Source organism: Staurois parvus, unplaced genomic scaffold (assembly GCF_062004578.1).
Source record: "Staurois parvus isolate SC_StPar_1 unplaced genomic scaffold, SC_StPar_1.0 ptg000225l, whole genome shotgun sequence".
Lineage (NCBI taxonomy): Eukaryota > Metazoa > Chordata > Amphibia > Anura > Ranidae > Staurois > Staurois parvus.
In genome coordinates this window covers 1,833,289-1,850,234 of record NW_028318021.1, presented here as the reverse complement: position 1 = coordinate 1,850,234, position 16,946 = coordinate 1,833,289, and the positions used below count along the sequence as shown (strand labels likewise).

At 43.5% G+C, this 16,946-nt stretch overlaps 2 protein-coding genes across 2 annotated transcripts in view; one reads left to right on the top strand and one right to left on the bottom strand.

Moving 5' to 3' along the window:
* Positions 1-1,025: 1,025 nt before the first annotated feature.
* LOC149460561 (uncharacterized) lies at positions 1,026-10,798 on the bottom strand. The gene is made up of 4 exons (XM_089679462.1): positions 10,240-10,798; positions 8,445-8,686; positions 7,245-7,916; positions 1,026-1,112 (listed from the first exon to the last, which is right to left on the bottom strand). Exons 1-4 carry the CDS (start codon positions 10,796-10,798, stop codon positions 1,026-1,028), a joined length of 1,560 nt encoding a protein of 519 aa, XP_089535588.1.
* A 723-nt stretch (positions 10,799-11,521) lies between these two features.
* TSPAN9 (tetraspanin 9) overlaps positions 11,522-16,946 on the top strand; it is a 550,552-nt gene continuing 545,127 nt past the window's right edge. Inside the window, exon 1 of the mRNA XM_089679471.1 lies at positions 11,522-11,788. The gene's annotated coding sequence lies outside the window, so the exon portion shown is untranslated. The remainder of the gene's footprint in view (positions 11,789-16,946) is intronic.

Genomic DNA, 16,946 nt, shown 5'->3' with positions numbered 1-16,946 from the left:
AGAGACGTGGGGGAGGAAAACAGTAGCACACTGAGCTTCCAAGTGAATGGCTTTGTTGGGGCGGGGGTTGTCAGCAGAAGTCTTGTCATTAGAGGAGAGCAGGCTGAGTTCCCAGTACAGCTAGAGAACTGACCACGCTGTGCTCTGCTTGGTTGTGTGGTCAGTTTTTCTAAGGAAAACAGAGGGACTAGCAGGAACACTGGGAATAGATCCCCAGCAGCCAGCAATCTCTCCCTCAAGAGTAGATCCCTACTAGCAATATAAGACCCCCAGCAACAATAGATCCCCTACCAGCAACAATAGACCCTCCATATTCCCACCAATGACAATGGATTCCCCAGCAGCCAACATAAATAGACCCTCCAGCATACCCCACACTCCTTGCCATTACATGCATTCAGTGCTGGAGGTGCTGGAACTGCGTTACCCCGCGTTCCCACTGCAAAAAAACCCTGGATTTCCATATCCCTAGCCTATATATAACCTATTCATAACTTTGGCTCAGCTTCTGATGCTGGATAACTTGTTACAAACATGAACTGGTCCCTAAAAACTGACAAATAGAAGGACTTTGTATCTGTTTCCATCCTCCTTTTGAAATGACATGAAGGGGGTTATATTTTAATTACCTTAAAGCCCAACCCCAGGAAAAGGAATAAATCCACCATTGAAGTGCCCCCCACAAGGGTTAATTGCTTGTTATGTCTAGGGAGGAGGGGTGTTCACAAAAGGTTCTGTCACTTACCTTACACCCCACTTCAGACAGCTCCAGCTTTCTCCTCCTCTGGCCAAACCATCGGTCTGTGGGCGGAGCCTCAGCAACATTACATACAATACAAGAGCCTTACCCGTGTATTGTGTGCTGAGGAGGAGGACGACTGGAGGTGGCTACAGCTTACACAGCAGCCACAAGGGGACCAATTGCAGCACTGCAGGGAGTAACATAAGTATTACTTCTTAATGTGGTTGTAAACATCAGACATGAAATATGAACAAAGCATATTGCTCTGTAGAGTGTACGTGTCTCATTTAGGAGCACTACGTGTCATTTCTGTCTCCTGCTTCATTCCTCTGCTATCTGCACGAGCCACTTCTGAAAGGTTTTTCTGGCACTAAGAGAAAAAAGATAACAAGGGAGGGAGCTCCAGAACACAGCCTGCAATTGGCAGCCTCAGCTCACTTTCTGTGTGATGTGTGAAGGGGGGTGTGTCCCTTACCTCCAATCAGCTCTCCTCACTGAGCTCTGGAGAGTGTATTTTCAGCTTCTTGCCCCCTGCTTTCTGGAAGCTGAGACAAGCTGTATAAATTCTGCACTTTGAACAGATGTAAAGAAGAGAAGACTAGACAAACAGGTACAACTTATGTAGGAGGATTTGTTTCATCTCTGTGTATCACCTGAGGCCAATCACTTCACTGGGTATATGTACGGGTTTACAATCACTTTAAGGCTTCATGCTCACAGGCGTGTAGAAATATTCCCATCTGCACTGGATCTTTCTGCCATAAGCTGGTTAATAATGAAATGTAAAACATGCTTGTTTTAGCATGTAATTACGCATGTTTATGTGCATTCACAGGCATATGGCCCTTAGAAGCATATATGCCTAAACTCATTCTACTGGCCAGAACAATCATCTATTGTAGCCACTGGAATGAATTGATACGCATGCCCATGAGTTCTGCCTTCAGCAGAGAAATTTATTATGCGTTCTTCCTGCAATACTGAATTTGGCCACAAGATGGAGACCACAATAGATGTACTGTTTGCAGAAACCAGAAAGAGTTTAGATCAGCCTTTTTCAACCTGGGTGCCTTCAGGTTTCTCTAAGAGTGCCTTGACAAAAAGCCTAAAAATTGTCCAAAAATTGTATACAATCCAGAAGGTGGATCAAGACTGCCTTTTAGTTACGCAAACCCAAAGGTTTTCATTGTGCACCATTACAACCTTCTAGTGGCTGGTGACATAACAACCAATGATGTCATCAGCTGATAAGAAGGACATTGGGCACCTGCACAGCATCATTGCTTGCTCCTTCCCTGCCCCTCTCTGTAAGCACTGGGGACACACTAGCTGAGTGAGAGAAACTGAGGGAGAAGAGACACACTGGAATACTAGTCAGTACCAGTGCGCAAAAGTGTATTTGCATTGGAAGAATAAATCACCTCTAACATTGGGTGTGCTTCAGGAGTAACTGTTGCTGCGCTCTGTAAATATATTAGTTTTGTTTTTTACATTTTGTAATGGATGCCTCAAGATTGTGCAGAATTTTAATGGGTGCTTCAAGATTGTACAGAATTTTAAAGGGTGCCTTGACTGAAAAAAGGTTGAGAAACACTAGTTTAAATAATAAAAGCTCCAATTAGCCTTTATTCTAAGAAAAGGAAACAGGTGCATCATGGGAGCTCAGACACCATCTTAATAACTGAGAGAAAGGAACCAGCCATAATTCTCTGCAGCGCCTGCGAACTGAACTTACATCCTTTACAGAAAACATCGCTGGAGAACATGGTCTTACTGCCATCTACAGCCAAATCATTCCATTTGTGTTTGTATATTTCATATATTGATTGTAAGTATTTCTCATCTGTTTTCCCAATAGTTTCACCCCTCCCTGTTTTATTAATAAATCTTCAAGAATATATTCAGTCTGGCTTGTTGCAGAATAGGAGGGTTTAGCTGCATGTCGAGTTACACACAGGCAAACGTGTAGTGAGGACAGAACATTTTGTGTGTTTGTGTGCGTATGTGCAAAAAGTATGCCAGTAGGCTCCTCTCCAAGCACAGGCTTGAGGCAATTTTATTTAAAATGGTTGTAAACCTCAGATATGAAATATGAACAAAGCATATCCCTCTATAGCAGTGGTTCTCAACCTTCCTAATGCCGCGACCCTTTAATACAGTTCCTCATGTTGTGGTGACCCCCAACCATAAAATTATTTACCCAGTAATTATAATTCATGAGTGTCGTTTTACCTCCAATACTTCTGCTTTCAACACAGTAGCTGCTTTCAACACAGTAGCTGCTTTCAACACAGCAGCTGCTTTCAACACAGCAGCTGCTTTCTACACAGTAGCTGCTCTTTACACATCGGAAATATGTGTTTTCTGATGGTCTTAGGGGACCCCTGTGAAAGGGTCGTTTGACCCCCAAAGGGGTCGCGACCCACAGGTTGAGAACCACTGCTCTATAGTGTGTACTTGTCTCAATTCAGAGCACCAACGGGGAGATTTACTAAAGCTGGTACACTCAGAATCTGGTGCAGCTGTGAATGGTAGCCAATCAGCTTCTGACCTCAGTTTGTTTAATTAAGCTTAAGCAATAAAACCTGGAAGCTGATTGATTTCTATGCAGAAGTACTCAAGATTCTGAGTGAACCAGCTTTGGTAAATAAACCCCACAGTGTCATTTCTGTCTGCTGCTTCATTCCTTTGTTATCTGCCTGAGTCACTTCTGACAAGTTTTCCTGACACCAAGAGAAAAGGGGTGACAAGAGGGAGCTACAGCTGATTGACAGCCTCAGCTCTGTTCCTGTGTGCTGTGTGGAAGGGGGTGTGTCGCTTCTCTCCAATCAGCTCTCAGAGCTCTTCTCACTGATGTAACTCCATCTCCCCACCCCCTGCTTTTCAGAACTGAGAGATAATGTGTAAATTCTACACTTTGAATAGATGTAGGGGGAAAATGGTGCAGATAAACAGGTACAACCTATGTAGGAGGATTGGTTTAATCTCTGTGTATCCCATGAGGCCAGTTACTTCACTGGGTATTTGCAAGGGTTTACAATCACTTTAATGACCATTGTCGCTGTTTATACGAATATAAAAGCCATAATATACATGGATAGATTGGCTGAAATCGAGCAGTGTTTGAAGGCATAGAAAATGTAAAATGCCTTTAAAGCAGTGCTTTCTTTTTCTTCCTGTGTGCATGAGGCCTAATCCTCTTCCCCTAGACTAAATCAGCGTTTAATCCTTAAAATGTTACTAAACCCAGGACCCTGCATTCACTATATCTGGTCTCCCACAGTACACACAACATGGAAATGCAATTATGTTAGTAAATACAAACTGCTAAATAACTTTTCTCATCAGCAGTTAGAGCAGTCTTGTGACTTCTATCAGTGTCCAGCTGAGCACTGGTTAAAGCTTGTAGGAGGAGTTTTCTTTCTGCTCTAGGAGGATACAGAACCCCTGAGCTTTTTCTGGACAGTGCTGATTGGCCCTGTGCTGATCACATGCACTCTCCCAAGAAAAAGAAAAAAAACCTCTCTAGCAATATACACCAAACTGAGCATGTGCAGAGTGACTCCACACAATATTTCTTATCAGGAGATAAGAGGATCAGAGAAGTCAGGATCAAACAGCGTTTTTACACAGAGGATTAACCCCTTAGGTTCCACAGTGAATATAACAAGCATGCTTTACTGCATATACAGACTGATTTTTCTGTTGTGGGATTAGTAACACTTCAAGGTAAAGTGCGGGGGGGACCCGACTGCAAGGGTGGATTTTTTCATTGTCCCGGAGTTTGGCTTTAAATATAAATAGTATATAAAGGAGCTATTTTGAACGTGAATGCAAACTAACTAAATTACATTTTTGCTAAACACTGTGTAAAAATAAAGTTCTCTTTTTAAAAATAAAATGCCTACTTTCAACTTTTTGTTTTTTCCTTTGTTGCATCTCAGCACTGCTGATCTTTGGCAGCCTCTTTGTGGCCACCTTCTCTCTACATGCACTCCACTGATGGCTGCATGACATTTCTCAGATGGATTTCCTGATAGGGACAGCAGTGGAACATACCTGCGTAATGTGTGCTGACACTTGTAGTGTTCATCAGAAGCCTGTGTGACAAGGAGACAACACAACAGGGTCTAAGTGTTGTCACCTTGTAACAGGAAGCGCCTGAACATTTACCAGGTATTATTAACCCCCCTGGAGGTATTCCCGAGTGTTGCTCGGGGTAAAGTTTCAGTACCACAAGCGGTAATCCCGAACTACACTCAGGAATATCCTGCAGCGTTGCTCCGGGATCTCTTCTTCACTTACCTTGTCCTGCACTACCACGATGTCCCTCCTGCAGTGTCCCCTGCCTGCATCTGTATTCTGGGTTCCGTTCCCTGCGACGTCAGGACATACGGGGGATGGAACGGCGGGAAATTTGAAAATGTCAAAAACTGACATTCACAAAATACACTAAAATCACATAGTAAAACATTTCTGTATCAAAGCATTTCACATACATTTTGTCCCGAGTGCTTTGTCCTGTGCCCTGCCTGCATTTTTACTGTTCTTTCTGCCTGGAAACTGAGAAACGTCCATGGTGTCCAAAAAGTGTCCCTTTAGGTCAGAAGCGGTTTTAGACCAGCTAGAGAACAGCGATAGTAAATTAGAACCACTTGCAGAATTGAGTGATAATGACTCGTGGGGAAATTCGTCATCAGACACTGAAAACGATTTTGCGACTTTGCTCAGTGATGTGCAAACTTGGAGCTATATTTCAAATTTCAGTGTTTTCGGTTTGATTATATTATTGAATTACATTTATTATTATTATATTATTATTTTTTATGATTATTTATTATATTATAATTTATGATTTCGTGTTTCAAATTTTAACATACCCGGGATGTTTAATAGACTCTTGTTCGGACAGATTTCAGTGAGTTATTCCTAAAAATTACAGGCCTACAAAAAAAAAATACATATTTCCATGCGAAAAAAATGTACCGCTTTGAGCACAGAAATATGGACATAATCAGACCGCTAGGGAGGTTAAAATGAAAGCTGCAGATTTACAAATGGTGAAAATGACTTGTTACATGACATGAACATGTTAAAGCTATTATGTGATTTCAGTGATTGGGTTTTACATATGTAGATAATAGCAAGGAATATTTAGAATTATGCAGTCTAATCAACGTAGCATGATTAAATGTATTATGTTCTGTTTAGAAATGCTCTGTGATTCATTATGGAATCTCAAAGTAATTTAGAGGATATGTCATGCGTGAGCAGCTGTATGTTGGAAGTACTGGCAGACAAACCTGTCAGCTGTGTCCATAGGATCTGCGTCTTTCCACATTGCATAGAACACCACGCTCGGTGCAATAGCCGCCAATGGTGTGGAGGCCTCCCTGGCATAGACGTTTCTCTATTCATGAAGGTATTTTGGAATTAGTGCATTAGATTACTTTTAGATATGAGATTTGAGGCGATGTTCTGTATGGATGTTCCCTCACCTCTGGTTTGGGGTAACAATCAAGCAAATAAGAAAAAAACTTAAACGTTTCTTTTTTGTTCCCCTAATAACTTCAGCTTGTTCAGTTAAAGTGTTACTAAACCCAGGACCCTGCATTCACTATATCTGGTCTCCCACACTACACACAACATGGAAATTCAATTATTTTAGCAAATATAAACTGCTAAATACCTATACTCATGAGCAGTTGGAACAGTCTTGTGACTTCAGCAGAGCACTGGTTAAAGCTTGTAGGAGGAGTTTTTATTCTGCTCTAGGAGGATGCAGGACCCCTGACCTCTGTCTGGACAGTGCTGATTGGCACATGCACTTTCCCAGGGAAAAAGAAAAACCTCTCTAGCAATACACACCAAACTGAGCCTGTCCAGAGTGACTCCACACAATATGTCTTATCAAGAGAAAAGAGGAGGACACTGGAAGAAGGGGAGAATCAGAGAAGACAGGATCAAACAACGTTTTTACACAATGCAGAGGATTAACCCCTTAGGTTCCACAGTGAGTATAACAAGCATGTTTTACTGCATATACAGACTGATTTTACTGTTGTGGGTTTAGTAACACTTTAAGCTTTAACAATAAAATCTGAAAATGTATTGGTTTCTATGCAGAGATGCACCAGATTTTGCACTCTCCGGTTTTAGTAAATCCCCCCCATCCTATATGTCCACAGAGCTCTAAGGGCACTCCTACACCCTGGACTGTTTATTGGAAAGGCACGCCAGTTTTCTTTTAGCAGAATTGATAAAGATGATGTATGCACACCAGGAAGTGTAGTGTCAGGGTTAGGGTTACAGGGAGGATTAGTGTTAGGGATACAGGGTGGATTAGTGTTAGGGATACAGGGAGGATTAGTGTTAGGGTTACAGGGAGGATTAGTGTTAGGGATACAGGGAGGATTAGTGTTAGGGTTACAGGGAGGGTTAGTGCTAGGGTTACAGGGAGGATTAGTGTTAGGGTTACAGGGAGGGTTAGTGTTAGGGTTACAGGGAGGATTAGTGTTAGGGATACAGGGTGGATTAGTGTTAGGGATACAGGGAGGATTAGTGTTAGGGTTACAGGGAGGGTTAGTGTTAGGGATACAGGGAGGATTAGTGTTAGGGTTACAGGGAGGGTTAGTGCTAGGGTTACAGGGAGGATTAGTGTTAGGGTTACAGGGAGGATTAGTGTTAGGGTTACAGGGAGGATTAGTGTTAGGGATACAGGGTGGATTAGTGTTAGGGATACAGGGAGGATTAGTGTTAGGGTTACAGGGAGGGTTAGTGTTAGGGTTACAGGGAGGATTAGTGTTAGGGTTACAGGGAGGGTTAGTGTTAGGGATACAGGGCGGATTAGTGTTAGGGATACAGGGAGGATTAGTGTTAGGGATACAGGGAGGGTTAGTGCTAGGGTTACAGGGAGGATTAGTGTTAGGGTTACAGGGAGGATTAGTGTTAGGGTTACAGGGAGGATTAGTGTTAGGGATACAGGGTGGATTAGTGTTAGGGATACAGGGAGGATTAGTGTTAGGGATACAGGGCGGATTAGTGTTAGGGTTACAGGGAGGATTAGTGTTAGGGTTACAGGGAGGATTAGTGTTAGGGTTACAGGGAGGGTTAGTGTTAGGGTTACAGGGAGGATTAGTGTTAGGGTTACAGGGAGGGTTAGTGTTATGGATACAGGGAGGATTAGTGTTAGGGTTACAGGGAGGATTAGTGTTAGGATTACAGGGAGGGTTAGTGTTAGGGATACAGGGAGGATTAGTGTTAGGGATACAGGGAGGATTAGTGTTAGGGTTACAGGGAGGGTTAGTGTTAGGGTTACAGGGAGGATTAGTGTTAGGGTTACAGGGAGGGTTAGTGTTATGGATACAGGGAGGATTAGTGTTAGGGTTACAGGGAGGATTAGTGTTAGGGTTACAGGGAGGATTAGTGTTAGGGATACAGGGAGGATTAGTGTTAGGGTTACAGGGAGGGTTAGTGTTAGGGTTACAGGGAGGATTAGTGTTAGGGATACAGGGAGGATTAGTGTTAGGGTTACAGGGAGGATTAGTGTTAGGGATACAGGGAGGGTTAGTGTTAGGGTTACAGGGAGGATTAGTGTTAGGGATACAGGGAGGATTAGTGTTAGGGTTACAGGGAGGATTAGTGTTAGGGATACAGGGAGGGTTAGTGTTAGGTTTACAGGGAGGATTAATGTTAGGGTTACAGGGAGGGTTAGTGTTAGGGTTACAGGGAGGGTTAGTGTTAGGGATACAGGGAGGATTAGTGTTAGGGATACAGGGAGGATTAGTGTTAGGGTTACAGGGAGGGTTAGTGTTAGGGTTACAGGGAGGATTAGTGTTAGGGTTACAGGGAGGGTTAGTGTTATGGATACAGGGAGGATTAGTGTTAGGGTTACAGGGAGGGTTAGTGTTAGGGTTACAGGGAGGGTTAGTGTTAGGGATACAGGGAGGATTAGTGTTAGGGATACAGGGAGGATTAGTGTTAGGGTTACAGGGAGGGTTAGTGTTAGGGTTACAGGGAGGATTAGTGTTAGGGTTACAGGGAGGGTTAGTGTTAGGGTTACAGGGAGGATTAGTGTTAGGGTTACAGGGAGGGTTAGTGTTATGGATACAGGGAGGATTAGTGTTAGGGTTACAGGGAGGATTAGTGTTAGGGTTACAGGGAGGATTAGTGTTAGGGATACAGGGAGGATTAGTGTTAGGGTTACAGGGAGGGTTAGTGTTAGGGTTACAGGGAGGATTAGTGTTAGGGATACAGGGAGGATTAGTGTTAGGGATACAGGGAGGATTAGTGTTAGGTTTACAGGGAGGATTAATGTTAGGGTTACAGGGAGGGTTAGTGTTAGGATTACAGGGAGGGAAAGTGTTAGGATTACAGGGAGGATTAGTGTTAGGATTTCAGGATGTGTTAGTGTTAGGATTTTAGGAAGTGTGTTAGGATTACAGGGTGGGATAGTGTTAGGGTTCGAAGGGTGCATTAGTGTTAGGGTTCCAGGGTGGAAGAGTGTTAGGGTTCCAGGGTGGAATAGTGTTAGGGTTCCAGGTTGGGATAGCGTTAGGGTTCCAGGGTGTATTAGTGTTAGGGTTCCACGGTGGGATAGTGTTAGGGTTCCAGGGTGGAATAGTGTTAGGGTTCTGGGTGCATTAGTGTTAGGATTCCAGGGTGGGATAGTGTTAGGGTTCCAGGGTGGCATAGTGTTAGGGTTCCAGGTTGGGATAGTGTTAGGGTTCCAGGGTGGATTAGTGTTAGGGTTCCAGGTTGGGATAGTGTTAGGGTTCCAGGGTAGCATAATGTTAGGGTTCCAGAGTGGGATAATGTTAGGGTTCCGGAGTGCATTAGTGTTAGGGTTCCAGGATGGGATAGTGTTAGGGTTCCAGGGTGGACTAGTTTTAGGGTTCCAGGGTGGGATAGTGTTAGGGTTCCAGGGTGGGATAGTGTTAGGATCCAATGGTGGGATAATGTTAGGGCTCCGGGGTGCATTAGTGTTAGGGTTCCAGGTTGGGATAGTGTTAGGGTTCCAGGATGGCATAATGTTAGGGTTCCAGAGTGGGATAATGTTAGGGTTCCGGAGTACATTAGTGTTAGGGTTCCAGGATGGGATAGTGTTAGGGTTCCAGGGTGGACTAGTTTTAGGGTTCCAGGGTGGGATAGTGTTAGGGTTCCAGGGTGGGATAGTGTTAGGATCCAATGGTGGGATAATGTTAGGGCTCCGGGGTGCATTAGTGTTAGGTTTCCAGGTTGGGATAGTGTTAGGGTTCCAGGGTGGCATAATGTTAGGGTTCCAGAGTGGGATAATGTTAGGGTTCCGGAGTGCATTAGTGTTAGGGTTCCAGGATCGGATAGTGTTAGGGTTCCGTGGTGTATTAGTGTAAGATTTCCAGGGTGGGATAATGTTAGGGTTCCAGGGTGGGATAATGTTAGGGTTCTGGGGTGCATTAGTGTTTTATTTCCAGGGTGGGATAGGGCTAGGGTTCCAGGGTGCATTAGTGTTAGGGTTCCAGGGTGGCATAATGTTAGGGTTCCAGGGTGGGATAGTGTAAGGGTTCCAGGGTGGGACAGTGTTAGGGTTCTGGGGTGCATTAGTGTTAGGGTTACAGGGTGGGATAATGTTAGGGTTCCAGGGTGGGATAGTGTTAGGGTTCCAGGGTGGGATAATGTTAGGGTTTCAGGGTGGGATAGTGTTAGGGTTCCAGGGTGGGATAGTGTTAGGGTTCCAGGGTGCATTAGTGTTAGGGTTCCAGGGTGGGATAATGTTAGGGTTCCAGGGTGGGACAGTGTTAGGGTTCTGGGGTGCATTAGTGTTAGGGTTACAGGGTGGGATAGTGTTAGGGTTTCAGGGTGGGATAATGTTAGGGTTCCAGGGTGGGATAGTGTTAGGGTTCCAGGGTGGGATAATGTTAGGGTTTCAGGGTGGGATAGTGTTAGGGTTCCAGGGTGGGATAGTGTTAGGTTTCCAGGGTGCATTAGTGTTAGGGTTCCAGGGTGGGATGTTAGGGTTCCAGGGTGGGATAGTGTTGGGGTTCCAGGGTGGGATAGTGTTAGGGTTCCGGGCTGCATTAGTGTTAGTGTTCCAGGGTGGGATAGTGTTAGGGTTCCGGGCTGCATTAGTGTTAGTGTTCCAGGGTGGGATAGTGTTGGGGTTCCGGGCTGCATTCGTGTTAGGGTTCCAGGGTGGGATAGTGTTAGGGTTCCGGGCTGCATTAGTGTTAGTGTTCCAGGGTGGGATAGTGTTGGGGTTCCGGGCTGCATTAGTGTTAGGGTTCCAGGGTGGGATAGTGTTAGGGTTCCAGGGTGGGATAGTGTTAGGGTTCCAGGGTGGGATAATGTTGGGGTTCCAGGGTGGGATAATGTTAGAGGAATGGATAGTTGGATGGTCCCTTTTACAGAGTGGGTTACATTAGTGTTAGGATTATGTTGGGATCAGTGCTGAAATGTATCACCGATAGATGATAATAGATACATCCACATGAGTGTGTTTCTTTATGAAGGACTCCTGGTCCGGCTGCTCGCAGACACTGTGGACCGTCCTGAAGTCCTTGTTTATGTCCTGGCTCAGGGCTGGTTTTGATCCCGAATGCCTGTAATCTGCGGGGAATGCGGAGTGCAGAGCAGAGGGACTGCCGGACTTGTCATGACAGGGAAGGCTCCAGTTGCAGGCAGAAGAGGAGGAGCAGCCTGGTCTAGGCAGGGAGCAGAGCCGGGAAGGAGGGCTGCTGGGGAAGTGATAGGAGGTACATAGGTGTACAGTCACAGAAGAGGAGGAGGAGCTCTTACCCACTGACCCCGCTCCACTGAAACTCAATCCCAATGTGGCTGCACTTCTCCTGCCATTTGCTGCTTGCTGCATCTCCCCCCCTCCTCGGCCATTTCCGCTCTCACTGTTACAAATCTCAGCACTAACTTAGGACAAGCACAACTTCCCTTCTATTATTTTATTGTCACTTTGTATACAGCAGCTCCTGCCTTTCCCTGGAAAAGTCCCAGAGTTTCCTCCCTGGGGTCCTGCCAGCCTCCTCCTCCTGGTCTCAGTCTGGAGTTCAGGATCTGGTGAGTACATCATCTCCAGGGTCACTCATGATATACTGTATGTTCTGCTCATCACTTCTCTCTGACAGTGATCACCGGCTTGGAGGCTTGGGAATGATGAGATCTCAGGGTGGCTTCCATTGACCTGAGTCTGGGTCTTCCTGTCCAGGAACATCTAAGGTGACAAAGGGAAGGTGGGACAGATGAAGCTCCGCAGATGGTGGGGGCTGAGTCTGCAGCTCCTGGTCCAAGTAGTTGTGTTTGTGTTTTGCAGATTTACTACTTACAGACAGTATTGTTCTTGTTTGATAACATTGCCGTGCATGACCTGCCAGGCAAGAAGTACTGAAAGACATTGGGTGATTGTGGTGGTTAGAAGCAGCTCAGAACTGACAAATGGTGCTGTATGTGTAGATTGCAAGCTCTATGGGTTAGTTATTGCTTCAGCTAGTTCATGATTTCTGATTGGCCTTGCACTTTGATTCAATAGTGGGATAAAGAAACCCTATTCTATGCCTAGATTGCAAGCTCTTTGGGTTAGTTATTGCTTCAGCTAGTTCATGATTTCTGATTGGCCTTGCACTTTGAATGGTGGGATATAGAAACCTCACTCTATGCCAAGATTGTAAGCTCTTTGGGTCAGTGATGGCGTCAACAAATTCATTGTTCCATAGTGTCATTGCACTCTGATTCGGGTTTGGGATAAAGAAATATCACTTTTTGCCTCAATTGCAAGCCCCCTGGGTCAGTGATTGCTTCATCTAATTCGTTGTTTCTGATTGGCCTTGAACTGTGATTCCCTTGTGGCTTGCCCTATGTATAGATTGTAAGCTCTTTGGGTCAGTATTTGCTTCAACTAATTCATTATATCATATTGGCATTGCACTCCTTCACATTTGGGATAAATATTACTGTACCCCAAGATTGCAAGCCCTTCGGGTCAGTGAATGCTTCATCTAATTCATTATTTCTGATTGGCCTTGCACTTTGAATCCCTCTGTGGGGTTAAAAAAAATATTTCTTTATTTCAGGTACTTATATAGTGCTGTCAGTTTACGCAGTGCTTATATATTGTACATTCACATCAGTCCCTAACCCTCAAGGGGTGTACTAGCTAAGGTCCCTAAATTACATTCATACATACACATACTAGGGCCAAACTGGGCAGGAATCAATTAACCTACCAGCATGTTTTTGGAGTGTGGGAGGAAACCAGTGTACCCGGAGGAAACCCACGCAGGCACAGGGAGAACATGCAAATTCCAGGCAGGTTGTTCTGTGGTTGGGATTTGAACCAACAACCTTAGTACTGCTAGGTGGAAGTGCTAACCATTTAGCCACTGTGCGTGCCCAAATATTGCCATATGCTTGGATTGCAAGTTCTTTGGGTCAGTGATTGCTTCAGCTAAGTCATTTCTGTATGGCGTTGCACAATGGTTTAGTTGCAAGATAAAATAATATGACTCTAAGCCAAGTTTGTGAGCTCTTTAGGTCAGCGATTGCTTCAACTAATTCATTATTTCTCAATGGCTTTGCACTTTGATTCTTTTGGGGGATTCATATATATTACACTATGCCTAGATTGCAAGCTCTTTGGGTCAGTGATTGCTTCAATTAATTAATTATTTCTGATTGGCCTCAAACTTTGATTCAATTGTAGGATAAACAAATATAACTCTGTGCCTAGATTGCAAGCTCTTTGGTCAATGATTGCTTACCCTAATTCATTATTTATTGTCATTGTGGGTAACATAAACATATGCATGTTAGTAAATATCTGACAGAGGTGGTTTGTGATACTTGATTCTAGCAATTGATTGGTTGTAGTTGTAAAAAGTTTTAAAAAGTTCTTGGATTTAAAATTGTAGCTTTTTTGATGGCTGAGCGTCAGCTGGTACTTGTAGTTCTATGTGTGGTGAGCCAAACAAGGACAGCAATTTACAGCATTGATGTATTAAATCTAATAAATGACAAACTCTATCTTAGAAGTTTATTTTCTTTTTCTATATAGCAAATAGCTAGAATGTAACACATTGTATTATTATACATGGAAGGAGGGGGAAATAACTTGCTATGCTTGCTATGCGCCTGCACCAATGTTATGTAACTGGTATCCGTGTTAGATTTCATTTGAAGTGGCTGCAACTGTTTCAATATTGACGTCATGGATTATTGGGTAGTAGATTTTCAGTAGAGTATGCTATTTGGTGTCTTTCCACAGTAGTGTTGTCATAAAGTTGTGATGACCCAGTGAGGACAATGCTGGGACTTATAGTTCCATAGAGTCTGCATACATGTGAATTGTCCAAAGTCATGCAAAGAAGCCCATAGACTGATCGCCTAAAACTTCTTAGGTTGGCTCAATGGTCTCTTGGGGAAAGAATGACCATTGGAGAAAAGCTAGCATTATAGTGGGAAGGGGCAAAAAAGAAAGCAATTTTCTTCCTATAGCCCATTGTTCCCCAATATTCCTGCAGACCAAAGCACACAGCCGATATTAGGGAGCTGGTATGAGAGTTGAGAAAATTCCCACCTCATTTTTCCTGTGCTGAGTTGTTTCCAGCATTCTGCAGTTTGAAAGATTACTGTGTGGGTTTCCTCCATGTGCTCCGGTTTCCTCCCACACTCCAAAGACATGCTGGTAGGTGAATTGGATCCCGTCTAAATTGGCCCTAGTATGTGTATGTATGAATGTGAGTTAGGGATCTTAGATTTTACACCCCTTGAGGGTTAGGGACTGATGTGAATGTACAATATATATATATATATATATATATATATATATATATATATATATATATGTAAAGCTCTGCGTAAATTAATGGCGCCATATAAGTACATGTAATAAATAAATAAATACTGCATAAACAGTACAGTGCTGTTGACATGGACAAAAAAAAATCCCAAAAATTCCTAAAAAAATATAACTACGTAGTACTTCTAAGTATGGGGGAACACATGACCCCTCCACCTCCAAAATAGAATGTTGGATTCCTCCGCTGCCAATCATTAGGCCATAGTCATGTCACATGAGGGAGGACAGGGGAAGGTGCAGTGGGGGTGGAGAGTACTGTGTAAGGCTAATGATACAACAGCAAATCTTTTTTTGCAGAAATTAAGGCTCCATGAACACTATCTTAAAAAAAACAACGGTGTTCTTGGCATTAAAAAACCCTGTAATTTTCAGTGTTTTCTTGTACTGGCGTTTTTAGTCCTCATGCACACTTGACATTTTTACAGCTGCTGTTTTTGGCTTTTGAAGTTTTTTCCTACAGCCAGTAAACTCTTCAGCATGTTATCCTATGTGACCATACACACATAGACTGTAATCAACATTTTTTGGCTGGAAAAAACCCCAGAACTAGTGGGTTTCTAAAGGAGTTTTTAGCTGTAAAAACGCTCTAGTGCTCTTATCTGGTAAAATGCTGTAAAACGGCACAAACCGGTGTTTTTGGACTTTTTTTGATCAAAAAAAATTTTTTTTCGGTAAAAAAGCTAAAAACCGCAAACGTGGAAAAACGCAGGAAAACTGATAAACGCGGCAAAGTGCCACTAAACGCTAATGCAAAAACGCTAAAAAAAGATGAAAAACTCACATTTTTAATGTGACTTTACACAGCTAACATTACCAGCGTGTGTATGAGGACTTATTCTGCCAGAAAAACATTCTCAAAAACACAAAACAGAAGAGTATTTTTTTTTTTTGCCTCTAAACGCTGAGCTTAAAGAACGCCTCTGGACTACCTAATGTGAATGGACACATAGGATAACATTTAGGGGCGGACTGACAACTCATGGGGCCTCCAGGCAATAGGGGATCATGGGGCACCTGTGTCCTTGCCCAAACTCAAAAAAGCCTATGAAAAAGGTACCAGGGGCATCTCATGGGGCCCCCTACTGATCCCGGGCCCTCAATAGGGGATCATGGGGCCCCTGTTTCCTTGCCCAAACTCAAAAAAGCCTATGAAAAAGGTACCAGGGGCATTTGATGGAGCCCCCTACTGACCCCGGGCCCTCAGGCAGTGCCCGAGTTTCCAAATGGTCAGTCCGCCCCTGATAACATTAGTTGCTTCTACAGGCAAAACACTAAAGTCCTCTAGGAGCAGGTTTTTAGGCTAGTGTGCCTGGAGCCTAATTGCCGCTACAAATCGCTAATGCCAGCGATTACCATCCATTTGTAGCTAGCGATTTCATCGCTAGATTTTCTGGCGATTTGTTACAGCATTGGGTTGCTCTGTAGAAATCGCTCTCCTTCAGAGATTTGTAGGTAAGCTTAGCAATTGCTGCAACTTTTCATAGAAAAGCATTAAGAGTGATTGTCGCTAGTGATTTTGCCGCTGAGTAGAAATGCTGATGAATTCTGGTCACTGAGCCTGAAACTAGTCTAAAAAGTTCACTGTTAGGGATCCCATAGAAAATCATTATGACTTTCTTAGTGACAAAGGGGCACATTAGTGAGGCAAAATAATCGCCCGAGTGTCATCAGTCTAAGTTTTGACTTTCTCAGAACCTCCTACTTCTGTACTCTTTACTTAAAGCACCAAGGTCAGGCAAACACAATAAGCAGAGTGAAGTAATTCATACCAACCAATTTGATTGTTTGTCAGGTATTATTACATTTTCCATATCATTTGCTTTATAGGATAAGTGAGGACAGGATGACCTTTATCAACCAATCAGATTTTAGAGTACTCGATCAGTGGAAGATGCAATCTGATTAATTAGTTGCCTTATTTTTCACATTTCGTGCCATAATATTTCGATTGTTGCAGTTATTATACAAGTTATTTCCAGTGATTTCCCCTCTTAGGTTTGGTCTGGATTCCCCTTACATGCCTGTGATATTATATTCTGGGCCGATTGAGCACAAGGCCTTAAATACCTTCTCAGTTAATTATGGCCTCCTACGTTCGTCCCTGACAGCTCACTCTGGTATTTCTGGCATATACCCATGTATAGGCTACCAGTTTTTTATCGGTTCAGATCTGAGAACTGAAAGTGAATCTGTCAGCATTTGCGAAGTTTATAAAATAAATGTAATGCCGACACCAGAAGGTACCTGACTACCTTAGAAAAGACTAGATCATCTTCTGTGTACCTGAGGAGTCCTGCAGTCCTCGGTGTAATTGTACTGTAGTGTGTGGACATTTTGGAGGAAGCCACAACGGTTGTTAGGTTT

Bases quoted from the DNA above. Each gene is read 5' to 3' on its own strand.
- LOC149460561 (XM_089679462.1), bottom strand. From the start codon at position 10,798: ATGCAGCCCGGAACCCTAACACTATCCCACCCTGGAACCCCAACACTA. The intron at 8,687-10,239 runs GAACCCTAACAC...CACTAATCCTCC, and splicing joins CCTAACATTATGCCACCCTG to CTGTATCCCTAACACTAACC. The intron at 7,917-8,444 runs GTAACCCTAACA...CTAATCCTCCCT, and splicing joins CCCTAACACTAACCCTCCCT to GTATCCATAACACTAACCCT.